Source organism: Embiotoca jacksoni, unplaced genomic scaffold (genome assembly GCF_022577435.1).
Source record: "Embiotoca jacksoni isolate LCO1_2020_lvr unplaced genomic scaffold, fEmbJac1.0.p SCAF_10, whole genome shotgun sequence".
NCBI lineage: Eukaryota > Metazoa > Chordata > Actinopteri > Embiotocidae > Embiotoca > Embiotoca jacksoni.
The window spans coordinates 10271555-10299219 of NW_027185230.1; the positions used below are offsets into that span (position 1 = coordinate 10271555).

At 44.7% G+C, this 27665-nt stretch overlaps 2 protein-coding genes across 6 annotated transcripts in view; both read right to left on the minus strand.

Annotated features, from left to right (window-relative positions):
• LOC138207895 (membrane-associated phosphatidylinositol transfer protein 2-like) overlaps window positions 1–8773 on the minus strand; it is a 51369-nt gene extending 42596 nt beyond the window's left edge. The window contains exons 1-2 of the mRNA XM_069165477.1: window positions 8551–8773; window positions 827–868 (exon numbers count right to left, since the gene is read on the minus strand). The gene's annotated coding sequence lies outside the window, so the exon portion shown is untranslated. The remainder of the gene's footprint in view (window positions 1–826; window positions 869–8550) is intronic.
• A 1247-nt stretch (window positions 8774–10020) lies between these two features.
• LOC138207929 (M-phase phosphoprotein 9) lies at window positions 10021–27438 on the minus strand. Of its 5 annotated transcripts, none has more exons than XM_069165551.1 (24): window positions 27323–27438; window positions 25313–25584; window positions 24765–24912; window positions 23084–23173; window positions 22491–22999; window positions 21748–21907; window positions 21516–21588; window positions 20746–20849; window positions 19995–20099; window positions 18692–19158; window positions 17802–17951; window positions 17579–17666; window positions 16916–17131; window positions 16770–16817; window positions 16578–16642; window positions 15869–15970; window positions 15533–15754; window positions 15301–15458; window positions 14344–14652; window positions 14079–14199; window positions 12655–12746; window positions 11817–12010; window positions 11405–11473; window positions 10021–10982 (listed from the first exon to the last, which is right to left on the minus strand). In XM_069165551.1, exons 2-24 carry the CDS (start codon window positions 25546–25548, stop codon window positions 10881–10883), a joined length of 3828 nt encoding a protein of 1275 aa, XP_069021652.1. In that variant the 5' UTR covers window positions 25549–25584; window positions 27323–27438; the 3' UTR covers window positions 10021–10880. The 5 variants fall into 5 exon arrangements, with proteins under 5 accessions (XP_069021652.1, XP_069021634.1, XP_069021625.1 ...); XM_069165533.1 differs by having other exon boundaries at window positions 15283–15458; XM_069165524.1 differs by having other exon boundaries at window positions 15283–15458; window positions 21516–21585; window positions 21748–21910.
• Between the last annotated feature and the right edge of the window lie 227 nt (window positions 27439–27665).

Here is a 27665-nt window from a genome sequence, read left to right on the forward strand (position 1 = left end):
GTGGGTTTTCTTTGACGTTGGCGGTGGTTGTGTCCCCGTGAATTCGTCCCCCCAGGGTCAGACTGTCAACACCGAGTTCTACCGGCACCTTCTGAGGCGTCTGAGGGAACAACATTCGCTGCACAACACCTGAACTGTGGCGCCATGGCAACCGGCTTCTCCAACATGACAACTAGAAAATTGGCACATTTCCATGATACAATCGTAGCTCCGCCCACCTTCTCACTGGATTTTTCTTTCTGTTCCCCAAATGAAGTCGATGTGACGCCATTTTGCCTGAGCACATTTCCCATCAACACAGAGGGCAAAAACTAAAATCTTTCCTTCAACTAGAATTTTGGAGGATTATATTTCATACAAATGTTTTACCAGCGGAGGAAAAAGTAAGGCTTTGCTTTATCTTTACTAGTATCTACAGTGCAGAGAAAAAAACTGAAGACATCAAAACTATTAGAAAATGAGAAAATAAAGTGTAAAAAAAGCTATATATGTTTTTAATATTTGAGATTGCCAGAAGTACCCACTGTTTTGCTTGGATGAGCTCTTTGCACATCGTTGTCAGTACTTTAACACAGATAATCCTTCGTCGTTCGAGAACCACTGAACAAAACTGTATATAAAATGGTTAAAAGCAGCTTCACCCGCTTCAGTTTCACCCTTTAAACACGGCTGACTTCTGTCTTTAAAAACAGGGTGTGAACGGTTCTTCATCGCTGCTCAGCAGATGAAAAACTGGCACGCAGACACACACACACACACAGACTCACACACACACACACACACACACACACACACACACACACACACACAAGATGTTGTCACTGACCTGCAGTTCATCTCCAGCGATGCTCTCCACCCTCCTTCCTTTCTGTAAATGAGAAGCAGATGAGACTCAATGAGCAGCCGGCGTCCCACTAATGTCTTTTTAAAACGAGGCGGCGGCGTGAATTCAGAGCTGAAGAATTAACAGGCAGCTCAGTGAAACACTCTGAGTCCAAAAAAAAAAAAAAAAAAACAGATTATGGAACAGACAGAGGTCATGTTTCGAAACAATTTCCTTCCTCAATTCAGTTCCACATCAGCAGAAACAGTCTGTAATATTAATAGAGAAGAGGGCAAAGAGGCAGAAGACATTTGGAGTGCTAAACATAATGTAAACATTAATTTCTGGATTTTCTTTTTCTTTTTTTTTTTTTCTTTTTTTTCTGAGCCAAGGTGGTCGTCAAAACATCACCACATGAAAAGAGGCGTGGGCAGCAAATGAGAGTGAAGGCAGCCCTGACGTGATGGCTGGGTGATGAGAGAGGACGGGCTATTTTTAGCTCAGGGCGGCGGTGGGTGAGGGGAGGGGAGGAGAGGAGAGGTGGGGGTGAGGAGGGTGCAGGGAGCAGAGCGATGGTGGAGTTCGTGGTGACGCTCCTGGTGAATGACGGCGATGCATCAGTGTCTGGGGGAGGGTGGTGAGAGGGGGAGGGGTGGGGTGTGTGTGTGTGTAGGGGGGGGGGGGTGGCTAATCAGCCCTGCCACCGCTCAACTGGGCCTCCGGTTACTTCGTGCATCTCTGTCTGTGATGTTCTTCAAAAAAAAATGCAGAGATGCAGTTGCAAAAACTAAAGTTGAGAGAAAAAACTGTTTGTTTTAAAACCGTAATTTCATGCCTTTTTAAGCTGATTAATGGAGGATGAGCAAGCAGGATTTAGGAGGATCTACAGGCAGAAAAGGAAAGTAATATTCATAATTATGTTTTCATTAGTGTGAAATCACCTGCAGCTAGGAGCTGTCGTGTTTCTACAGGAGCCCAGGAGGAACAAACCAAACACCGGCTCCAGACAAGGACTTAATACAAATGGGGTGTCGGGTTGGTTGCAATCTACTTTCTCACCACTAGATGCCACTAATGCTGCCTTCAAATGGAACCCGTGATTACGGCACAGGAAGTCGTGTGCTCGATAGGTTCGGCGTTCATGTGGCTAAGTTGTAAGAAAACCGGTGCTGGGCAACAGCAACACAGACGGTGTCTCACAATTTAGCAAGCTAGCAGGCGAATAATGTAATGAACAAAAGATAAACACTTTCCTCAGACATTTTATTATGTTACAAAAAAATAACATATACGTAAATGTTACGTTCCGATAAAAAATAAAAAATATAGATATAGATATTATGCAACGAAAACAGAACCCTCCATACCCTCCACCATTTCTGTAAATCACCAAACCAAAATTCTATGTTGTGATGTCGTGAATACACCACAAGAGGGCGACGTTCGTACAGATTCTTTTTGTGAACACAGTGAACACAACTACATATGAAGCCAACATTTATCTGACGCACTGCTCCAAATACGATTGAAATTTCACTCCCAAAAGGATGCTGGGAAGTTGTGTTCAGAAAGGCCTTGTGGAAATTCTTTCAAAATTGGCACGAACATTCACTTGACCGAAAGGATGAGCTGGTTATAGGTTGGTAGGCAAAGGTCAAAGGTCGCTGTGACCACACGCGACACATTTGTGGCTGTAATTTAAGAATTAAGCCGCTAATTATGACAAAACGTCACAGAAATATCAAATATAATAAATTGATGAAGTGATGACGTCATAATTTTCCGTAAAAATACTTTTCTATCCATTATTCAGTATCGCAACAACGGTGGAAATTCGCCATTTCTTTGTTCTTGTAAAATTGTTCTCCTGTTTTTCTACTAGCAATATAACAAAACCAAAAAAAATAAGGATAAAAACCTTAAAGGAGTAAAGCAAGCAGAGTGCAAAAACGTACAATGGGCAAATTAATACAAAACAATAAGCACAGGCGGGTAAATCAAGACGACGTAAAACAGCATCATTTTCCAGATGTAACATTGAACAGCGACTAACAGTAAAGTCTCCGACCGGAGAACCGCAGAGGGAAAGAAAAACAAATACAGCCAAACATGACAAAAAGCACCAACAGCATCAGAGACAATCAGTAGAAATACTGGAGGAGGATGAGCAATGGAGGGGGGGAGGAAGAGGGGTGAAGGCTGCTGTTAATGAGATGTAGACCAGGAAACAGAAGGACAGCAGAGGAAGACTCTGCTGTTAATTAAGCGGTGTGTGTGTGTGTGTGTGTGTGGAGGGGGGGGGGGGGGTAGCAGTCCTCGGCCAAGCAGCATTAGCGTTTGGCCCGGCACCAAGGCGGGCTAATGTACAGCCGGGCTCAGCCAGCGTGGCGTGGGTGACACGCAGCAGCAGCAGCACCGTGTCGGTTCAGCCACTTTTCATTCGTCACAGAGATTAGCATCTATTAAGACCCCGGGTTCATCCTCTGATTACTTGCACCCATCACGTCGGACGGAAAAAATGTGTCATGCATAAAATCTGCCCTGCGTAAGCGTATTCAGTCATTTCATCGGTTATTAGTGTCGTTATGTTTGCAGGGTGACCACGAAAACAGACATTCGTGGTCTCCAGAAGATGAATCCTGTTGATTTTGAGAATCCCGTTTTTTTTCTCTATAGTTCCACCAGCATGTTGATATCTTTTGGTTTTAAGTTAAATGTCTTGACAACTGTTGCCGCTCTATTTTGCCATTAAAATTGGTTTCAACATTCATGGTTTCCAGAGGATGAATCCTAATCCCTTTTGGCAATCCACTAGGTTTTTTTTCAAGCGCCATTAGATTGATATTTGCAATTTGGGTGTATCATCTCAAAAACTGATGGATGAAGTTTGGTTCAGACATTCATGTTACCCAGAGGATTGTATTGCCATTAAAATTGGTTTCAACATTCATGGTTTCCAGAGGATGAATCCTAATCCCTTTTGGCGATCCCCTTGTTTTTCATCAAACACCACCATAAGGTTGATATTTCCAATTTGAGGTTGAAATTTGCATTTTGAGTGAATTATCTCAACAACTATTGGGTGGATTGACATGAAATGTGGTTGAGACGTTCATGTCACCCAGAGGATGAATCCTAAAGAATGAACCTAAGTCCTGTAACTATTTTTATCATCATCTTCGGTGTTTTCAACAATCTCAGATTTCAAATATTATAAAATATGACGCTGCAGAAAACAAAGTCAAACAAACAATCCAGTGATTAAATATTTTTAAAAACACAAATTCAGATCAATATCATAAAAGATTTTGTAATATATTTCAAAGGCTCAGCAACCTGTGATCCTCATTTAGATCAAAGAAATTGGTGTTTTCATGGTGCACGACGGCCGGAGCTTTGAACTCGTCGGCAACCAGTCGAACCTTTGAGGAAACCGATGCAGAGATTACTTTTAACTAACAGAGAGGGGCTGTAAGTATCGAGTAAGCAGGCTGCTCTGCTTTGTCCGTACCACCGAATTTGTGTGCAGGCTGAATATTTGATGAGAACACAACGCCTCGTTGGATCTGAACAAAGCACGGGGACTTTTAATTAGACTGAGTGCTCAAACCGAGCACCCCAAACCTGGCCGAATGTGACGGGCCGCCATCCTCGGTCACACATGACCCCCACCCCCTCTTCCCAGAGCAACTGAGGGCAGCATGTAGGTATGGTTCTATATTTAAAGTGAACCACCTGGCAATGTGAGACCATATGCAGCTCCTTCTGATTGCATCAGTGTGGAAGAACCGTTCGAAGCCTTTAGTGGAGTAGAAATAGTGACACAACACAACAGAAACACGAGTAAAAACCCTCCATTCAAAATAAGTCTTGACGTGTTCTCGACAAAATGTACTTTAAAGCTTAAAAAAGAAAAGTACTGCTGTGTTTTTTGATGCTGGATGTAGTTGCACCTTTCATTTGTTTCATCTAGGTAATAAATTGGCAACTGGGTGTATATTATTATATTTATATAAATGTCATTTATTTACTTTTATAACTCATGTTGTTTGTTAATGGACTTTTTAATCATGTGAAGAATCACACACACACACACAAAGTTATTATTTTAAACTATATGTTTGTTAATGTTTGCATTGTGCCCACAAATAAATACACAAACAAATAAATCCGAGCTTTGCCAACCGAAGCACACACACATTATGACTTTAAAACAACCAGACAACATCCCTCAATAATTCCTAAATCCAACACAAAATGTTTTAAAAACAATTAGAGAGACTGGAACGACTACAAAGAGGCAAAGAACCAGAATGTGACTCATAAGGACCCAAAAAATTAAGCAAAATAAACACGTGCAAAATAAATGCGAAGAGATGTAGAACAGACACAAAGAGACACAAAATGATGACGAAGAAATGCAAAAGAACCACAAATTACCACAAAGACACAGAACAACCACAAAACAACACAAAATGACCACAAAGAGACTGAAAGCAACCAACAAGACTCTCTAAAGAACTGTGAAAAGACGTAAAATGACGAGAAAAGACACGCAGTCAGACCACAGATATGAAATGATATACTGTGCAGGAGGGATATAATCTGTCCGTGTTTGCATTGATTAATTGTATGTCCATCTGTACGCTTGTTAAATCATTGACCAGGTTATTATCAGTGCTCCCACCGGTTGATGTGTGGATGAATGTGAAGCGAGGAGGAGAACGCGGTAGACAGACAGACAGACAGACAGACAGGCAGGCAGACAGACTCAGGTCTATTTGCGGCGTTTCGCCCCGACAGACTCGAGGCGACGGGAGGCAGATGGACGAGGTTGAACACGAGCGTCGTTCATTCACATCCAGCGTCACACGCGCTCACACACTCCTGACGGCAAAGCCCTGATCAGTGGGCTGGAATCCCTCTGTTTACGCTGCTAAAAATAGATTTCACACACTGGAATGACGTGGCATCTCCTGACAAGACCAACCCCCCCCTCCCTTCCTCCTCCTCCTCCTCCTTCTCCTAATCCGGGCTGTAGAGCCAAGCGAGTCATGCTGTCATTGGTATGCAACGCTCGCCGCGGCTGCGTGCCACCTCGCCTCAAATCTTTGGAGAGAAATCTGGTAAAAAAAAAAAAAAAGAGGAGAGGAGAGGAGAGGAGAGGAGAGGAGAGGAGAGGAGAGGAGAGGAGAGGAGAGGAGAGGGAGGGTGGCTGGATGGATGGATGGATGGATGGATGGATGGATGGATGGATGGATGGATGGACAAGAAAAGGGGGTGGGGGGGTGGGGGTGAAGGAGGGGGGGTAAGGAAGGGGTGGGGGTGAAGGAGGGGGGTGAGGAGAGGGTGGGGGGGTGAAGGAGGGGGTGGCGATCAATACTATGACTCATTCTTTCTGCGGCGGCTACTTCCTAACAGCATTCATTAAAGCAAACCTAATCATTTTGGCCCGATAATCAAATCCTGGGAGGCTCCATCTTCCCTCACTGCCCACCACACGCGCTCAAAATCATGACATCTGAAATAGGAGGAAACGGGACCAGAAGATGATGCGGTGGAGCTGATGGTCGCGCTGATTGGAGACCTGCGCAGAGTCCTCGGATACAGCCGACAGATTTTTTTTTTTTATCCACAACAGCAAAAAAACAAAAACAAAAAAACCAACGTTTCCAAGGTGCAATGAATCTTTAAATTAAGCTCTAACGTAAGAACGTACATAAAAACAGCCAAACATCTTCATTCTGCTTATTTTGCCCAACCAACAGTAAAACACAACAACAAATATATTAATTATAGAGAATATAATTAAGGATAATCAAGACTAACATCCTGCAGCTATACGAGCAGCTGATATTAAACGGATGTAAGGTTTATCATTTCAATGCTAATGGGCCGAATATGTAATTAATAATAGGATTATATTCAGGAGAGAAGCTGATGCTTTTTTTAATTTTTTTAAAAAAAATTTTTTAATGGGAGTCTATTGGAGCCTGAGTTTTCTTGGAGCCCGCCCCTAGTGGCCCTCAGTGGGATTGCACTTTAAATCACTTCTGCATTGGGTTCCCTCGCCAGACCGTGATGCTACGTCCATTTTTATATAGCCTACAGACAAATGTTAACATGCTAGCAGGCTAAACAAAGCAGGTGTATGTGGTAAACATTATACCTGCTTGCCTTATTATCATATTAGCATTGCCATTGTGAGCTTGTTAGCATGCTGATTTTAGTGTTTAGCTTGAAGCAAATCTGCTAAGCATGACTCTCTTCTGGTATTTTATACAATATAGTGTACAGATATATTATCTGATGCTTTTTTTTTTAATTATTATTCTCTTGCACATTTTTGGATAAAATTTTAAACATTAAAAAAAAAAAATCTGTTTTGAACTTCTGCTTTTTCTGGGGTGTTTTAAATGTTTTCATTATGAATTAATGCGTCGACTACATTGTGACTAATCGATTAAAACTGCCTCAACGTGAAGTCTTCACGTTGAGGCAGTTTTATCCGTCGAACACCCAAAGATATTTAATTCACCAAAACAATCAACAAGACTGCTGGCAGTCTACCGACACGCTGGCGGCTTTATGTATTACATTTTTCTGCTCTACACAGAAACCATGTTGTTATATTGATTATTGAAAGCACTTGTGGCGACAGGCAGGCTGGTACAAAGCTCTCCAATGGTAAAGTGTGCTTCCTAGAAAGTTTTGGCTCCGTTGCAGCTTCTGTCTGAATAAATTATAGGGTCGGTTTAGGTCACACAAACAGCTCCTTTAAGTGTTTTCACCTTGCGTGTCTAAGAATAACTCTGGCTCTGTAGGCGTCGGGACTGTTGACGGTACAGAGACCTTTGTGGCAAGGACAAGTGGTGACTTACATAAGTAAATAGTCGAGTCAAGATTTATTTCGCCTACCGTGGTGTTTTACAAGTACATTTGACCTCGTGTCACCTTTGTGGCTCACAGGTAGAACCAGCGAATGAAAGGATGTTCCAGTGGGTGAAAAATCTATTTTTAAAATATTTGGTTTGACGTCATTTTCTGAGCAGCTTCCCCCTGACTGCCTCTTTACTAGTTTCACATGCAAATTTTGCAAAAGAAATGTACACCAATGGAGTACAAACAAATACTGTTGATTGTGCATTATTAGTTCATGTTAAGGACATGTTTTGGTCGAGGGAATTGACTTTTAAACCTAAAACATGGCGTAGTTTGTGACGACTAGGTACACAAAAACAGCACATTAGAAATCACGTTGAGACCCAGATGACTAAAAAAAAAAGGGACACAAACCACAAGAAAAAGAAAAAAAAGACCACAGAGAGACAAAACAACCACAAAAAGACACAAAATGACCACAAAGAGACATCATTTTGACAGTGTGGCTCTTGCTCTGGGGTGGGGGGTGAGGGGTGGGGGGGCTGTCTGTGCCCGGGGGCCCGTTGTTTCGTCATCCGTCCGTGACAGACACACAACATGACTGTGTTCGGATCAGAACCGGTTTCACAGACTCTGCTGGTTGTGAACACGGTGACACACCGGACCGCTGCGGGTCCGTTCAACAACAACAAACACAACCAATAACGGGATCAATGACGCACTGCACCGCGTCAATTAGCCTAATTAATGAGGGAGAGGAGCCTTAATTAGGCGTGACAGCGCCTTATCAGGCCTGAGCAGATTCATCTTCATCAGCATCGTCATCATCAGCATCAGAGACTCACCTGCGGTTCATGAGCAGCTCCTCGGTGCAGAAATCTCCCACATCGTCGTAGTTGCAGGTGTTTTCAGTGAGCAGCGCTGCACCGTGTTTATCTTCTACAGCGGAGGGGGGGGGGAGCGGTGTGTTGTCCGTCTGTTCCCCAGCTCACAGCGCTCACTCCCCGGCGTGTGTCCGCCTGTCAACGCCGCTCCTCCAACATCCGCAGCACCAACCGGCTGTCCTTTCCGAGCTCTCTGCCCCTCTGCTGCATGTTACCGGCAGCTGTTGAGCAGGTTGACAGTTACATGAGAGGAGAACGGCGCCACCCAGCGGTGAACAGCCGCCACGACAACAATATACCACCGTGTCAAAGGCCTACAAGTGATAATCATGCTTTCAAAATTGCAGTAAAAAGCATCAAAAAGAAACAAAAGAGTTGATTAAAGTGCTGCACAACATCAAACAAAGACTTAAAACAAAAACCAATGAAAAATTAGGGATTTTTTTTTTTTCGTTTTATGTCCTGAAAACATTAACTTATAAAGTATAAATGATTAAACTATTTTACACTTTTTTCCTACAAATGTACCAAATTTCAGTACTGAGGTTTTGATGCACAGCAAGTTCCACTCCCAAAAAAATAAAAGAGGGTATTGAAGAAATTTACATTAATTCTAAAAAAAAACAAAAAAAAAAACGGTTGCAGCTATAAACTTCAAATTTCACATATTGAAATTACCTTAATTTAGGTTAATGAACTACTTCTTTTCACGTATAAACTAACTAAAGACGCTGCAGAGGAAGATTTATTTTAATAATATCATGAACTGAAGTGAATTTATTTGTTTCAGGTACAAAAAAAAAAAAAAAAAAAAAATACATGCCAGAAGAGAAAATAAAATCAATGTGATGGAAAATCAAAAAAAGATTTACTTCTAGGCTAGTTTGAAAATCTAAATTATGTTGATTTAAAATAATATAATTATAAAACCTGAATTAATTTAATATATATCATATTTGTACATTTATGTGTGGCTTTCAATGTTTGTTTGTTTTTCTGAGATAAATATACCATGAATTGTATTGTTTCACATGAAGGTTTGAAACATTTCAGCTGCTAAATAATGGTGGAAATAGAACTGAAAGATTTTTATTTTATTTGTAATTGCCCTTGTCAAATATATTAACAAGCAGATCTGGACACCCCGAATATTCATATACTGCATGATGTGATTTCTCTCCTTTTTTAAGGTCTAACGGGGCGTTCTTCTAACTTCTGTCAAAGTATTTTTGGTTATTTTGTTTAAACTTAAACCTCATTTAAGACATTCTTTAAATATTTTGGAAAAAGATGATAAAATGACGTGTTCCCTTCATCACACTAACGACAAGATTTATTTCACCATTAAAAAAATGTTCATCATGTTTTGTCCTGAAGAATCATTGTTTTACTCCAGGACAAACAAACTGGTCTGTTGTGATGACCGTAAAAGAAGAGTAATACTTTTGTTATTTATTAAAAAACAAAATCGTAATTTATTGTGCAACAACATTACAGTTCCAGTGAAGTTCATGTCATCGTAGGAAACCTGCATGGCAAAAAGGAAGCAGTGCAAGACAGTGCATGCACGAGCATCGCTGAAGGAGGAAACAGCCGACTGAGGATGGAGCTGTGTGTGTGTGTGTGTGTGTGTGTGTGTGTGTGTGTGTGTGTGTGTGTGTGTGTGTGTGTGTGTGTGTTGGTTGGTCTTTAAACCGGAGGGTCCAGTACTGAAACTAAATAAAGTCAAAACAAAAAAAACCAGGACATTTAATCCAAGTAAACACATGTTTCCTTCAAGTTCAAGGAGTTTGGCCCAAAGCAAAAGGTAAAAATAAAAATCATAAATTAAATACAAATAAACAAGTACAATTTAAATTTGACACTTAAAATCATTTTTTTTAAATACACTTCCGGTTATGTCGAATGGAAAAACATTTTAAAAAAAAATCTCCATAAATGTAGAACCAAACATGGCAGTGATATTTTCCCCAAGTGGATGAAGGTCTCTGCTGGAAAGTTGTTTTGATCGTTTAGGGAGCCGATTTTAAAAATCTGCTCCTGAATATGGCGCGGAATTAATCATATTAATACGTCTGTGACTAAAAAAGTAAACGGCTTTACAAATCTGTGCTTTACTAAAAATATACTCCAAAAATGTGCAATATTTTTCCGACATGTAAAAAAATATCCCCGAGTAAGAAGTCGTACGTATAAAAGGATGTCGTGGAGTCGCTGTACAGACGGACGGACGGACAATCAGTGCTGCGTAGAAAAAAACAAAGACACGCATGTGGAAAACACAGACGTTGCTATACGTTGGCTGAGGAGCGGAGGACGTGGAACCTCTTCAGAGTCATCCGGATGGATCCCAGCTCACGGTTCAGTCTCTCCAGACGATTCTCTAAGGCCACCTGAGGACGGACGAGCAGCAGCGACTTCGATAAACGGCAGATCGTTTGTTTATCAGAAAAAACAACAACAACACAAAAAAAAAACAGATACCAGCTTCTGAAATGTGACGACGAGCTGTTCGCAGCGCTGTCGCTCCAGACTATCGAAGTTTGGTTCAGATACTCGTGGTGCTCTGAGGGTGAACCCTGATGATTTTAAAGATCCTGTGACTTTTCATTTAGCGCCACCGTCAGGTAAAACGTAAAAACATTCCCCTCAGCTGTACTTTATATTTAGCGCTAGTTAGCGAGCATTAGCATTCTAACAAGCCAAACTAAGATGATAAACATTTGCTGCGTTTAAAAGGAACTCGTGAGCTCGATGTGAAATTTGAATATGAAGATAATCAAAAAGTGATAATCGTGTCTCCGTGGTAACTCACCTCGTCTAACCTGGTCTGAAGACTCACTCTGCCTCCTGCTCCGGGCATCCGGCTCAGAGCTGCCTCAATCTGCACACGCACACGCACACACACACACACACACACACACACGAATTATTAATGAACAAAAATAATTATATTGATGAAACAGCCGGCAGACGATCAACTGAAACACTGAAGTCATTAGATTAGAGTGAGGAAGAGGAGGACGAGGAGTATGGGGGGGGCACTTTTTCTAAATAGAAGTGATTGAGGAGAGGTATAAAAACTGTGACAGCCCCGTTACGTCAGACATCAGAGGTCAGAGTGGTTTTGTGTCAGACATTAGAGGTCAGAGGTCAGAGTGGTTTTGTGTTGTTTCCTGCTGAGTCACAGTAACCTGCAGCGTGACGAGTCGATCCTTCAGACTGACCTGCAGCTTCTCCTGCGTCAGCTCGTCCAGCAGCCTCTCGGCCTCGGACAGAGACTGCAGTCGGTCCAGGATCAGAGGGGCCGGGTACTCAACGGAGTCCTGCAGACCAGGACCACCACAGAACACCGGCTCCTCCCAGCCCAGCTGGGAGCTCCCGTCCTGGGAGTTCAGGCTGCCGGAGGCCTCCTGCAGGTCTGAGAGGGACACAGGGACCAAACTGGACTTATTTATTCTGGCGAGGAACAACTTTCACATAAAAATACAGTGATGGTACCGACTCTATTCTACTGGACTTTTGGTACCAGACATTTTTCTGGATCTGGTTTTCCACTGCATACAGTTTCCCTTCAAACCACATGAAACTGCTGAGACGTCACTTTTAAAAACAACAACAAAATCAGTTTTATATGAAGACAACTGGACTTCTTTAAGTTTCATTTCGAGACATTTCACTTCTCATCTGGAAGAGTTGAACTGAAGAAGCCTTGAATAATAATGATAATAATAATAATAATAAACTTTATTTGTATAGCATCTTTCATACTAGAAATGCAGCTCAGTGTTTTACAGCCAGAAATTGACACGTTTCGCAGTGTTTCACATAAAAACAGATCTAATTTAAATAATATAGAAAAGAAATAAAATGCTTAAAATGAATACAATAAATAGTTAAAACATAAAAAAAGCAACATGCATTATAAAAGCGGCGGTAGTTCAAAATGCAGGAGATCTTCAGGAGCAGCTGGTTAAAGTCCAAAGTAAAAAAAAAAAATAATCAAAAAAAAGTTTTTAAACGTGTTAACGGAGCAGCAGAAGAAGTGACTGAACGCTACGTTACCGTCTTCTCTGTCTACTGATGAAAACTGGAGTCTCTTCCTGGGACTGCTGCTGTGGAAGGAGTGACGCCTCTTGTCCACGGGTCCGTCCAACCTGCAGAACAGCAAACAACAAGCGTCATTTAACCGCTTCGTTCGGGGGCCGACGTGGATGGAAACAATGAGCTGTTCGTGTTTCACGTCCCGCTGTTGTTTCCTGGTTGATCGGATCACAAGCGGTCATCTAAAATTAAAAGTGTGAACGAGAACGTTACGGCGGCTTTGTTCGTTTCGGATGCCCCCCATTTACTGATTTTTCTCAAAATCTCTGCCTGCTCTAATTTTATTTTTTATTTGCAACCAGAAAAAAAAAATCTCCATATTAAAGTATTATGATATCTAAAATCACAATATTGATAAAATGTGTATAGTTTGCACCTCTGAATATGAGCCAGTAAAGCGTTACTGCACCTCAGCTGTGTCTTCAGTTTACTGAGTGTTAAATTAAAGGTTTGTGAAGCAGTAGCTGAGACAAGAGGGACGTGTCCCTGTCTTCGCCTCCGGTTTGTTCTATTCTTGATCTCAGTGACACGACGTCCATCACGCTGAGTGACGAAGATGACGAAGATGACTTTCAAAGTGCAACCATCAACTAAATCCTCCCTCGGACCAGAAGAAGAAGACAAACGGCAACCGAGTGAAATGATGAAGCAGTCATTTCCCTCCATGTCGGTCCAAACTCATTTAATAAATGTAGAGAAGGATTAATATGTGTTCACATGCTCGGCCAATAAAGATGACTGACAGCAGACAATGTTTCAAATATCAATCAAATGGTGACGTCACCTGTCGGTTTGTGACCGTTATTAAGCTTCCAGTTCAGATTTTGTCAGTCGGCATCTTGCTAGTTCGGAGCAGTTTGGAGCAGGAAGTGACCATATTTGGACGAGCTGGGGGAGGAGCCAGTAGTGAATCTGACTGATCTGATTGGAAACCTGACGATACTACGTCCCGCCCACCAATAGCTGTAACCTGACTGCACCACAGGCCTGTCAATCAAACAGACACGCCCCGCCCCCCTCCAAAAACGCATCTTTTTTAAGCTTATTTTCTAATTAATGACCGATTATTTTCAGATGAACCTCCAGAAAACTAATAAGAAGGAGTGACTTTAGCGAACAACACCAAGATAACTGGTGGAGACATTTTTATTGACTTTGTATTTGATGAGAGAAGTTGAATGGGAGTCTATGGAGCCGGAAGCTTTTGGAGCCGACCTCTAGTGTCACTCGGTGGTATTGCAGCTTAAGACACTTCTGCACATCAGTTTTCAGATGGTTAAAACACCATCCAGCAAAATAAATCTCTACGATGTTCAACCTGTTTGAAGTTGACCTCACTTCCTGTTCCGAGACGAAGCTGTTTGTTGCGATGAGCAGGTTCTCACCTTTTGCGCAGGTGCTCCTCGCGGGGCATCAGGTGACTGAACGCAGTGGAGTAGTTCTCGGAGGGGCAGCGTTTGGGGCTGGACTTGGCAGACCTGGGCGCCAGTAACATCTCTCTCTTCGCTGCACGGAGGAGAAAGAAATAGCAGGATTTCAAACTAAAATATCAGAGTCACAATTATAAGAAAGAGCGGAACAAAAAGGTGTCGCATATAGCAAAATAATGACTCTTGTGTCTGAGTGGATTTAAAGGAGAGGGAGTATTACTGGGAGTCACTGTGGGCATGTTTCTCTGTGCTGGAGGAGGCAGTGAGGACGATCTGTGGCCCTCCGGAGACAGACTCCTCTGAGCTCTCAGCAGAGCTGCAGCTCTCTCCGCTCCACCGCGACCCATCGGACCTCCTCGCTCGGCTCCGGATACGGCCCCTCCTCCTCCTCCTCCTCCACCTCCTCTCCTTCCTCCTCCTCCTCCTCCTCCAGGTTTCACCACCTCCTTCTCCACCTGTCCTCGCTCCTGAATCGTCTCCTTGAGTCTCCGCTCCACAAACCCGACGGTGGTCCTCTGACCGCCGACCCCTGCAGAGACAGAAGTGTGTGTCACATACAGTACGGTGAGAGGAGGTGGATGGTGTGTGTGTGTGTGTGTGTGTGTGTGTGTGTGTGTGTGTGTGTGTGTGTGTGTGTGTGTGTGTGTGTGTGTCTGGACTGCAGTGATTCAGGAGTCTGACATTCCCTTAATAACTACAATTACCACCTCGTGTTTGTTTCCCTCCACCAACCAGACAAGTTACAGTTTACGTCCAAGTCTGTCCAGACTCATATAATAAATGTTGTGAAGACTTTGAAGAAATTTGCCCGATTTTAGGAGAGAACATAAAGTTGTTGCCATGACAGCAGACGATGCTTCAAATCTGGATGTTTCTGCAGAGAAGCTACAGATTGTAAAAGGTGGATGTTTCATCTTTAACCCGACACACAGAAGATCTCAACAATCAAGATCAGAGTCACCAATTCTTCTGTTCCTCAGTTACGGCGTCACGTTCACAAGAATGGGACGGACACGAAGCTACAGCGACCTCTGGCCACTAAAATGCAATCACTTCATCTTTAAGTCCGGCTGAACGTTTGGGCCAAATTTGAGGAATTTTCCATTTAGATTGGACACGTTCCTCTCAGTGTAACGTGGTCTTTGAGAACGATTCGTACAGGTGGAGGTGTTCTTACAGGGGGCCCGGCCCTCCGTCGCTCTGGTCTCCTCCAGCTCTATGAGGGCCCTCATCATGGGCGTCAGGGCGCTGGATCCGTCCCTCCGCCCGGCCTCCCGCTGCTCCGGGTGTCGGCTCGGAGGCGGAGGCTGCTCACACTCCGGAGGAGACGCGCACCTGCAGGAGCAGAACCTCAGTACATCACTCAGAACCGTCTCTTCAGGTAAACGTCCACCAGAGTAAAGACCGACCTCCAGCTCCCGCCGGCGGAGGACGTGTCCACGGAGCTCCCGCCTCCCGACGGAGAATCGCTTAACGGATAAGGCGACCTCTTGTGGAGACTCGGCTGGAACGGCGACTTCCTGCCGCTGGTCGGATGGTCGGACAGCGGACACGGCGACTTCCTGCGGGTGACGTCCGGCTCCGCCTTATATTTACTGGGAGACATCAGCAGGTCGGGATGGTGGAAAAGACTGTGGAGGATATTCGTTATTGTTGTAATGAGCAGTGATTCTGACACGTTATTTAATTGAACTCCGTGTTTCCGACGCTGAACGTGGTGTCTTTGTGTTTCCCTGAGGACTCACCCGGCTCCTGAAGGTTGTGTGTTGCTGTGGGAGGCGTAGCGAGCTCTGGCCTGGTTCTCGTGCTCCAGCTGCTTCACCTGAGACTCCAGCTTGAAGATCACTCTGAGGGGTTCAGACAAGAGACACGATAAATCAACTGATCCCACGTGGAGAGATGACGTACAGAGGTTTTTGTTCACCCCGATGACTGATGGAGGTTTTCTCTTGTCATTAACCGCCGTACACGTCTATCCCCTGCAGCTCTTTTCACCTCACCGAGCCTGTGTCTGTTTCCTTCCTGCAATATTTAAAGGCCCCATATTTTACACTTTTCTGGTGTTTTATTTTCTTGATCTTCATCAGAAAATATTCTCATTGTTTTAGGTACCAAAAATGATCTAAATGTAGTTTTACATCGCCTCTCTGCAGCTCCACCAACAGCAGGTGGTTTTGTGTCTGTCTTTGATATCAATGATCCTCTCTTCTGATTGGCTGATAGTTTGCGTGACATATACCTTGAACCAACCACAGGTTTCTCTGGTCATGTACCTTGTTAGCGCCGTGACTGAATGACCGCTCTGTGATTTCCTTCCAGGTAAGAGGTTCACCAGCGGGTTTACTCGTGTGACATGAGCCTGAGTTTGTGACGTCACAAACTCACAGAAGTCCAAACTTAGTTAACGTTCAGCAAGAAAGTGTTGTTGTCTGACTCTGCGGCCGCTCCACTCACCTCTTCAGCTCTGATATCTGATCATTTGCATCGACGAGCTTGTTCTCTGTCGACAGCAGGTTGTTCTGCGGGCACAAAATGAGAACGAAGACGTGACGTTCAGATTTCGCTGATCGCCGTTAACATTATTTAACATGTTTCACTGATAATAAAAATAATCAAATGTGTGGATTGCCGCGAGAGAGTCGCTACCTTCACTCCCTCGTGCTCCTTCATCAGAGAGTCGTATTCTACCAGCAGCTGAGGAGACAAAACGGAGACGTGAATTTAACGTGGGGGAACACTTCAAACCGACGCGGGCGGCTCAGGGACCGACGGTCGAGGGCCGAGAGACTCACTTCCTGCAGCATCTTGTACTCCCTCTCCCTCCTGGCCTCCTTCTCGTCGGCCTCCCTGCCGGCTTTCTGCGCCGCCTCCTCCAGCTGCCGCACGCGGGTCTTCAGACGCGCCGCCAGGGCGTCCTTCTCTTTGCCCGCACGTTTGCTCTCTTCCAGTCGCTGCTGCAGAGACTTCACGGTGGCTCCCGCTACGGCGTAGCGCTCCGGCCAGTCGGCCTGAAAATCACACCACAGGGAAGGTTCGCGTTTCATTTATTTACATGAATCGTTGTCCTACTTCTCAGAGTGTGTTTGCAGACACCAGGAAGTTGCTTCGTGAATTAGAAACTCTTGCTGGGGAACAACCTTTTTAAGAAAACAAAACATGCGGCTTCCGCTAGTTGCAGGAATTAACTGCAGACATTTTTTTTTTGGAGATCACAACATTAAAAAACAAATAGTTGTTCTCGGAGAGTTGGCTGTTTGGGCGACACAAAAACAAAACACTGATGTTCAAATCAGGACCTTATTAATTAAAATCTATCAATTTAATGACATATTAAGACGTCTTCAGGAGCAAAAAAATTATTTCTTTTGTTTGTTCCAAAGACAAACAAACAAACAAACAAAAATGATTGATTAGGACTAAAATCACATTAATGTCAAACTAATTTGGAGGATTACCAGTTTTTTCTCCAGCGAGCTGTTCGTTGCTTCCAGTTCTTGAATACGGCTGGTGGCTTCAGCCAGAGCTGTTTCCAGATGTTTACACCTGCAGATAAACAGTAAACAACAACAAACAAATATATATAACATGACTCAAAAAAACCTGTTTGTTTACAACTCTGGGGTTTAAAAAAATTATCAAATAAACTACATAAAATGTATATAGAGAGTAAATGAGAACCTTTGTGCGAGGGCCCGGTTGCTCTTCTCTAAGTCCTGCGGCAGGTCTCTGAGTTGGAGTTTGTCTCGCAGGGTTTGGATCTCCGACTCATAATAAGCCTTCAGGTCGGCCACATGTCTAGAGTGCTTCTCTCTCAGGTTCTGCCTCAGTCTGGAAGAAACAAATCACAAAAGGAGAAGATTAAAGAAACCTTGCAGAGAAGATGACTTCTGTCTGTCTGAGCAGATGGAGCTGGAAAACGTTGGTGGGGAAGTCTGGACTAAATTACTCAACCTGCTGCATCTGAAGGGATGCAAGGATGGACGATGGACGGGTGGGTTGGTTGGTTGGTTGATTGATTGGTTGGTTGATTACTTGATGGGTTGGTTGGTTGATTGGTTGACTGCTTGATTGTTTGGCTGATTGATTAGTTGATGGGTTGGTTGGTAGGTTGATTAGTTGATTGATTGGTTGGGTGGTTGATTGACTAGTTGATTAGTTGATGGGTGGGTGGGTTGGTTGGTTGGTTGGTTGATTGATTGGTTGGTTGGTTTAGTTGATTACTTGATGGGTTGGTTGGTTGGTTGATTAGTTGATTGATTGGCTGGCTGGTTGGTTGGTTGGTTGGTTGATTACTTGATGGGTTGGTTGGTTGGTTGATTAGTTGTTTGATTGGTTGGTTGGTTGACTGGTTGATTGTTTGGTTGATTTACTGACTGACTGACTGACTGACTGATTATTTGATTGATTGGTATATTGATTGATTGATGTATTGATTGATTGGTACACTCACAGAGAGGACTCCAGGGACAAAGCTCTCTATGTGAGAACTGACTGATGGATGGTTGGATGGATGGATGGATGAACTGATTGATCAATTGATGTATTGATTGATTAATTGTTACACTCACAGAGAGAGGACTACAGGATCCTCCAGGGACGAAGCTCTCTCCATATGAGGACTGACTGACGGCCGTAGAGTCCCTCCGGAGGCTGAACCGGGCTTCAGGGTGCTGGTGTGGGTGTGGCTGCCCTCCTCCTCGCTGGCTAAGGGGGCACTGGGTCTGCACTGCTGGCTGGATGTGTGGGGGGGCGGGGCCTTATCCTGGGAGGTAGGCGGGACTGCGTTTCCCCAGGAGCTCTGCACCTTAGAGGGCGAAGGTCCGGCAGCGGAAACACTGGAGGTGTCAGAGATGCAGTCGGTGTCTCCAGGGTTGGGACTGCTCTCCGCCATGCTGTCGGGGGTCACGGGCGTCCCGACTCGCGGGTAAAGGTGGGGCTGAGCGGCGAACGACGGGCTGCTGAAGCGAGAGGGCGAAGTGAAGCCGGAGGTTCGGTCCGACTGACGCGTGTTGGCTGCCGGGTCCAAAGTCAACACCTGAAGCACAAAGAGTCTCAGCTCAGACTAAAGGACTAAAAGTTGATTTAAAACACAGCAGGCACAACATGACAAACAAAAACAAACATCCATCCCATCAGCATTACAGTAAACATCCTTTTAAAATGTACTATGACTTTTACTTTGTACAATGAATTAAATAAAAGTGAGATCAAACTTCATATAAATATTCACGCATTTCTTATTATTAATAAATTGAACAGATAAAAATGTGAACGTATGGATATGACATGTAGCCAGTAAGATTAACAAGTCTGTATTTTCTGGTTCTTGTTTTCATTACATGAGAAAACTTTCTTTGTTTCCAAAACAACCGAATAATCCTGCGTTTTTCTCTAGAATGCTGCTGCATAGTCTATAATCCATCATAAAATATATAATATATTAGTATATTATATATATATTTATAATAGATCATTCAAACTGTCGGGACAAAACGTACCAAAATATGAAGAACAACTTGCAAGATGAATGTAATTCTCAACGTGTCGGCAGACCACCTGTCTTCTACCAGACACCATTAGATTAGTTTTATTCTTTATCAGGTAAATGAGTGCAATAAACATTTATATTGTTTTTTAAATCTTGAGAGAGAATCGTGATCTCAATTCAAAGCAAAAACAACAAATCCTGATTCTCATTTCATCCAGAATCGTGATGTGACATAAGAGTCGTGTTTTCCTGGTTTTAAACGTCAGACGTCATTTTCTGAACTAAACCAGAAAAAAATCTCACTGTGTAAATGTTATGTGGACGCACCAATACTTATCAAAACAGGATTAATCAAATATACTGGATTTAGTCATGTGACGTACCTGTGGCGACGAAGGAGAGGAAGTGACCGAGCCCTCCCAGTCGGAGCGTTTACAGTCGGCTTTCTTGTTGTTCTGGTAGATCTCTTTGAGAGACAGCCGAGGCTCCTGAGACGGGAGAGAAGACACGTGATCACAGGTGGACTCAGACCACCATCACTTCACCGTGTACAGGTAGCCGAACACGTCTTCAAGCAGGGACGGGCACACAAAGCAAAAAATGCTATTTGAAAGTCGCTCGGAAATATTCGCTTATTAATCTACTATTCGCCCCCTTAGACAGGTAGATCTGCTCTTCTTCCAGCGTTCAGTGGCACCTAATCTGCTTTTATTTTGAAGGAGTTGCACTCCTGTTGGCTGTAGTCATCTTTTTCTGTTTTCTGCTGTTCACACCGTGACATCTAAACTCAGAGAGAGAAAGTTTCGCCTGCAAAGCTCCGTATTCTTCTTCTCCTGATGTTGTTTTATGGTGGTTTGCAAACAGCTTTTAGGTGCACTACCGCCACCTTCTGACAGGAGCAACACATTACAACCAGGCAACGATGCCAAAAAATGAAAACAAGGATGAACGGTAGTCGCAATGTGCTATTTTTTTTTATTATTTTAACGACTATTTGAAAATTCGGGATTCATGTCCCATCCCTATGTCAGAGGTCATCTTGTGTATTCAGTTGTATCAATGGTTTAATTTCATGTCAAGTATATTTACCACTGATGAGTCAGACTGTTACTGCGCGGTAATCTTGTTACTTACCAGACTCATGGAGGCCTCCTGCAGGAGGAGGTAGGCACCGCTGTCGAAGCTCTCCGGTAGGGGGCGGTAGAGGTCGTAGTCATTCAGACGCCAGTAAGTGAGGCCTAAAACAGACACAGGACGTTTCTTATCGTCTCCTTAAATCATTTCTATAGTAGTTTGAAATAACATGTTTATTTTTGGTAAGATTATTTGTTCTTCTTACTGTCAATAAATCCAATTAAAAAAAAATACCAAAACTAACCATGAACGTAACTGTGAAGAACTGTGTTTGTGTATCTGAAATATCGTATTACTCCACTGTTGACCAAATATGAAAAATATAAAAATAAAAACACATCAATTCCCGATACGTGTATTATTCCACAGCTAAAAATAGTCCCAAACAATTACACAAATGACGATAAATTAAATGACTTATAAAATGTCAAACTATGGGACATAATATCACAATTCCCCCAGACTGAGGCCGACTGCCTTGTGCTGCTTGTACAAAAGGTGTCAGGTGAAGTGACACGCACCAAAACTCACTGAAGACCCCCTTTAATATCTTTTAATGCCCATAAAACTTAAAAATGATGAGCTATATGGCAACATGAATCAGACAAAACAGGAAGTGTGCCAGGTGAGGGCCCAGATTATTGATGAAGAAAAACTAACAAACACAAACATGAAATTTGAGGAAATAAGTCACGTATTTGTGTTTTATTCATTTCCCCCTTGTTTGAGCCGTGCTGCTGGGTGTTTTGTCTGAGTCAGTGATTTGTTACCTGATGCCTCGGACATCAGGCTGTCGCTCCTCCTCAGGGGAAAGGAGCTGGACGACGTCCCGGCCGCTCGCTGCTGAAACCCGACAGAGACGAGGAACGTAATCAGGACAACAGACACCGAAGACAAACCGGCTCCAGATGCAGGACAGCGATAAACACCAGGTCCTCTTATCTGTATATTATAATCCCCTCTGAGCTGAAGGAGCAGCTGTCGGCGCTCTGGGACTCGTACCTGCTCCCGGTGGTCGCCGCTCTCCGTCGCGGTTTGTCTGTGGGACTCTTCCGGGCTGCGAGGCCGCTCCCGCTGCTCAGGGATTTGGGGTGAAACTTGTCCTGCTTTGCTCTTCTTGGGCCTGAGTTTCTGCCTCTGGGCCCAGGAGGTCAACTGCTGGCTGCTGTCATGGTGAGGAGAAACATTATAACTCAAGACAGATGCGGTAGAAATCTTTACAGGGTTTCAGCCAACTAAAATTAAGACTGTGAGACGTTTTAATACCAGATTAAATTCAATTTAATACCTGTTTCAACCTCATATGGTCCAAAATGTGAAAGATATCAGTGAAATTGATCTGAACGGTGACGTGCGATCAAAACAGTTTGAGACGGGTTGCCATTGAACGCAGCACTGTGATGTTTCTCTGCTCCAGTTTCAGGTCCATAATGAAATCGCAAATGTACTGGTGGTCACGTTAACGTGTGGAACTCAGTGATGTTGATCAAGAGAGGACACTCGGAATGCTTCCTCATGAAGGTCGTTGCTTCCTGCTGCTCCGTGTGCATCACTGCGCTGCGTTCAACAGGAACAGACTCTGAACTTTTTGAACGCACCTCGTACCATAATAATTCCTGATAATATCATTAAAGCAGCTACAATCAATGTTTGAGGTTTAAGAGATGCTTTTATTCGTTTCTAAAAAACCTCCAGGACCTCTTTAAAGAACAGAGATTCGTGTCCTAGAAAGATCCCAGACGTACCCGGAGGTTTTCTGCTGGTGCACCGACGGGTTCGTCTCGGTCACGCCGAGTCTCCTCTCGGTGGAAAAACCCTGCTGGCACCCGATCAGAGGGGTCTCCGTGTCCTCCTGGAAGTCCGAGGACCAGTGATGCTTCTCCCCTCCCTGACCGACATCCTCATCCTCCCCCGGAGACCCGGCCGGTTCCAGACCGGACTCCCAGGCAGACAGAGTCCCGTACCCGCTGCTGAGCACCGTGGTGGCCCGCTCCTCGCCCTGGTTGGCGTTCTCTGATCTGGGGAGCGGCGGCGAGGGGGATCTGAAGGGAGCGTGGACGGGCAGTGCCAGGTTGTCATTGTCACTGGGCACACGTTTGGGGGCGGCGCAGTCGCCGGAGATGAGGGGGAAAATATAGTCCTTTGTGTTGGGGGAGGTTTTGGTCAGCGCAGTCGGAGAGAAGTCGCCGTGCGGGTGGATGCTGCCCTGCCGGTTCTGGAGCTGAACCAGGGCCTTAATTTCATCCTGAATCAGCTGGAGAACAAAAAGCACATCGTTAATTTCGCTGGAAAAAGAAACGTCGGAACGCAGCACGCGCGAGGGAGAACGCAGCCTCACCTGTATTTGGCACTGGTACTGTTCCTGCTGAGCCAGTATCTGCTCTTGGTATTGCTTCTCCACCAGCTGAAACAGATGCAGCCACCGACCCTGATGGAGGCAAAACAGACGGCGTCACGTGCTGTCGTTACTCACAGCGAGATGCGAACCCGCGGTGGGTCGGCCATGGTCACGTTCATCACTGTCGATACGCGCCGGCTGACGGGCGGTTCGTCTTCAGACTGCAGCGACTAACACGACTTATGACGGTCCTGAACTGTCTGAACCGCGAGAGCAGCTCTCAGAGTGCGTCGGAGAATTTACACGCACAACGAGACGAGTAATTACACACCGATACAGATGATCAGACGTGTTTACGTTACACAAAAGGAACACGTGCACTTCACATATTTGCCTCAAAGTAGGAGATGAACCTGAATTGCTTATTCATAGATTCTTGATTTTTCAGTGAGGGAAAAATAAATGAGGTAAATGTTTAAAGAATGTGAATGAACTATATAGGGAAAAAAAAAAAAAAAGAAGCTAATCAACACAAATTATTCCAAGTAGAGAATGTTTGCGTCTTAAAACACGTCTGGAGGAGATCTTTACCTTTTTGAGGTAATAAAATATGAGTGTGCCTGAATTTTACCAATTTATCTGAACTCCTGGAGGCTGCTTAAGAGGAGAATAGCTGTACACAGAGTTCATGGGTCGATATGTTCCTCCGTGCTGGAGGGATGATTAAAACCTGTGAGCTAACACCTCGTACAAAATCAATCCAAGAATAAAAAAAAAAAAAAATCGCACATCGGGTGTAGCTTCAAAGGCTAACCCACCTAGCATGCTACATCTGGGAAACAACAACTGAAGCAGGATGAACTCGCAGTATGTCGACCCAACAGGCCGCCTGAGGGCAGGCGCGAACACGCCCGCGTTTGCACACACGCAACAGGTTGCACGCCTCCTCCTGACTGCGCCGCGCGGCCGAGGGATCGCGTCTCCCGGGAGACGTGGCTGAGAATCACTCAGTTAATTAAGTGCATGTGAACACATTAATAGAAAACTGTCTGCACGCTGCAGGAGTACACGTGTGTGTGTGTGTGTGTGTGTGTGTGTGTGTGTGTGTGTGTGTGTGTGTGTGTGTGTGTGCGTGTGTGTTTGTGAAGGAAGCAGCTTTGCGATTCCAATACAAAACTCCCATCAGAAAGAAAATATCAAGAGGAGCGATCAATCTCTGGCGATTTGGTCGTGGAGTGATTTAATAATCAGATATGAGTGTGTTTTCATCGGGTATTCACACTGAAACAGCCGTCGGCCTGATGAACTGTGCAGCTCACTGCCTCTGTGTTGTCGAGCATCAAAGATGTCAGCTCGTGTGTCTGAAAAGATCAGCTGCAGTGTGCTGCTGTGTCGGGGGGTGTGTGTGTGTGTGTGTGTGTGTGTGTGTGTGTGTGTGTGTGTGTGTGTGTGTGTGTGCGTGTCGCACTGTCTGTGAATGTGTGTGTGTGTCGTACTGTCAGGTGTGATCCGGACAGAAAAGAGAAGTGACAGCTCAGAAACGAGGCTGCCAGCTGCAAAACGCTCGGCAACAACCGCCGCGGCAGCAAAGCTCCAACTTTCACTTTGTTACGTCATCGGCGTTTCGCCCGCGACTTCCTACAACAGCTGCTCTCTTCCAGGCTCGCCGAACGTTTCCCACCTCGCAATCCTTCCAGATCTCGGGGTCCGTCTCGCCGCTGCTCTGGATCTCCTGCACCAGGGCCCTCAGGGTCTCCAGGGAGCTCGGGTTGATGAACGGGAGGCTCTTCCCCTGTTCGAAGGCTTCATCAGTGCTCAGACACAGACTCCTGCAGCAGGGGAGAAGATACATGTTCAGGATACACGTTTCGCCGGCTGTGTAGAAATCTGTGACGTCACAAAACAATAACCAGATCAATCATAAAAGACTAAATTAAGACACGTTAGTTGGACGGAAAAGACGACTCCTACATGAATCTCAAACAGCAAACAAAACTCGGACGAAAATCTTTTGCCACGTGAATATTCAACTTGACTCTATTTCCTTTTTGAGAAAAGTGCAACAATTATGCAAAACAGGGAATAAATTCAAATATTCAAGTATAATATGGACACGTTTGTATATTAAATGTCCTTCCTGGATCTTCTGCTTGACTATGATTTTAATCTTACACACACACACACACACACACACACACACACACAGAAGCGTGTTGACAGTTACTGCACCTGATCTTGTTGCATGCTGGTGTGATGTCCATGGGCCGGCTCTCCACAGTGCCCCCTGTTGTCTGGGAGGTGGTGTGTCTGTCCTCCGAGACGGCCAGCCCTGAGGCCGACGTCCCCTCGGAGGACACCAAGGAGGTCTCGCTCTCCTTGCCCCCATCCCCGTCAGCACTGGCATGGCAGTGGCTCAAGGCCCCCGAGCTGGACACGTCCTCAGAGATACTGTCATCTGTGGACATGTTTATGGGCCCAGGCAGCGGGGGTCAGTCTGACAGCTGGAAACCAAGAGAGGGGCAAATTATTAAGACACATATTCAAGCTGAATGACATCATTTTCCATCGTTTCATTTTGATTATTGGCAACTGTTATTGTCAGTAAATTCGTTTTATACAAGGAGCGATCAAAAAGTTCAGAGTCTGTTCCTGTTGAACGCAGCGCAGCGATGCACACGGAGCAGCAGGAAGCAACGACCTTCATGAAGAAGTATTCTGAGTTCCACACGTTAACGTGACCGCCAGTACGTGAACGTTTTGTGATTTCACCGCGAGACCTTTGAAATGCTTCGGAAAAGTCTACGGCGATGGAGCGACGTGCCGGGCGAGGTGTTCTCAGTGACGTTCACCGTTTCGAGAGGAGGCGGAGCTTCACCGTCCACGACCGAAGAAGGCGCGTCAGGTCAGGAGACACCAGGTGGGTTCTCTTTGACGTCGGCGGTGGTTGTGTCACCGTGAATTCGTCCCCCAGGGTCAGACTGTCAACACCGAGTTCTACCGGGACCTTCTGAGGCGTCCGAGGGGAAAACATTCGCTGTGAACCACCTGAACTTGTGGCGCCATGGCAACAGGCCTCTCCAGCATGACAACACACCCGCGTCGAAATTTGATCCAAAATCTTGATGTTTCTCTGCTCCGGTTTCAGGTCCGCGGTGAAATCACAAACGTTCGCGTACCGGCGGTCACGTTAACGTGCTGAACTCTTGATGTTGATCAAGAGACGACGCTTGAAATGCTTCCTCATGAAGGTTTTTTTTTTTTTTTTTTTTTCCTGCGTTGCATTTGTGTGCAACAGAGACCGTCTCAAAACCTTCTGATCGTATTTCAGCCTATTTTGTTTACAATTCCTACGTGGCGCTGATTTACGTTGCAGTGCTCAATACCAGTAATTAGCTCTTCTCGTTCTTCTTCACGTGGTGCATGTGTATTATTAAACTATGATCAGGCTCATACTATAACAAGTGCTTCTGCGATAATTAAATTCATCAGTTAAAATTTCATGACCGTGACATCCCCGAGGAAAACGAATGGCAGCCAGACAGAGAGCTGCTCAGCCTCTGAATCAACACTTCTTGTTTTCCTAACTTCAAGTAAACAGCTGGAGGTGTTGCTCAACTGTCACAACAATAGAGGGAGGGGAAGGGGAGCATTCATAAGGTCAGCTGATATGAGACACTGCTGCATTTAACATAATATAACCAAGAGCTGATTCAGTCCTGGTCTTATTTCTAATCTAATATATTTAAAAAAAAAATAATAATAATAAATAAATAAATAACATTAACAAATATTCACGCTAGCGTGACAGTGTTACGCATTAACATCCGCCGCTGTGTTTCCTGTCTGTTTCCTCTGAGAGAGAGAGAGAGCTCGTCTCAACTGGTTTTTAATAAATAACTAGTTAACTTGGCCCCCCCAAAAAAAAAAAAAAACAACACAGACAGACAGACAGACAGGCAGGCAGACAGACAGGCAGAATTTGACACGCAGTCGTTTTGGGGTCGTTTAACAACAACAAAAAACGAGCTACGTGAGCCGCTTTAGCTGCAGTCAGCACAGCTGATGCTGCAGACGGTTGAAGTTGGTCTCGTTAGCGTGACAGCCGCTGACGGACAGTTTAAATGGTGAAGCTAGCTAGCCGAGTTTGGCCGGACAGCGAGGGGGGAGGGGACATTTAGCCGCCTAAGAACCGCTGTTTGACGGACGCGCGAGGGGACTAGTGAGAAGTCGTTCACCTACCCGTTGACTTGGTTCATTATTCCATCCATATCTGAGTAGTCCCGTTGGCTAGCTGGTTGCTGGTTGGCTACTGCACTGCAGTGATCGCCGCTGCTGTTAACGTCCACAGCCCGCCTTCCCCATTGGTCCGGAAGGCGATCTGAAATGCAGGGCTGTGATTGGTCGTCACTTTTCACTCGACGTTCCTATTGGCTGTTTGGCGTGCGGAAGCGTACACATCTGTCGGGACAAAAAGCCAGGACCCGTGCAGATGTTTGAGGCTCTAAAACTCTACTGGAAACTTAAAATACGATACGACGCTGAAGTTAGCCTCCATCGAGGAGCTGATTTTTTATGTTTTCAG

Coding starts and splice junctions, on each gene's coding strand:
- LOC138207929 (XM_069165518.1), bottom strand. CDS start 25,548: ATGTCCACAGATGACAGTATCTCTGAGGACGTGTCCAGCTCGGGGGCC. Junction 20,850..21,515: donor CCTGATGTCCGAGGCATCAG/GTAACAAATCAC, acceptor TGTCTGTTTTAG/GCCTCACTTACTGGCGTCTG. Junction 12,747..14,078: donor GAGGAGCACCTGCGCAAAAG/GTGAGAACCTGC, acceptor GCTGTTCTGCAG/GTTGGACGGACCCGTGGACA.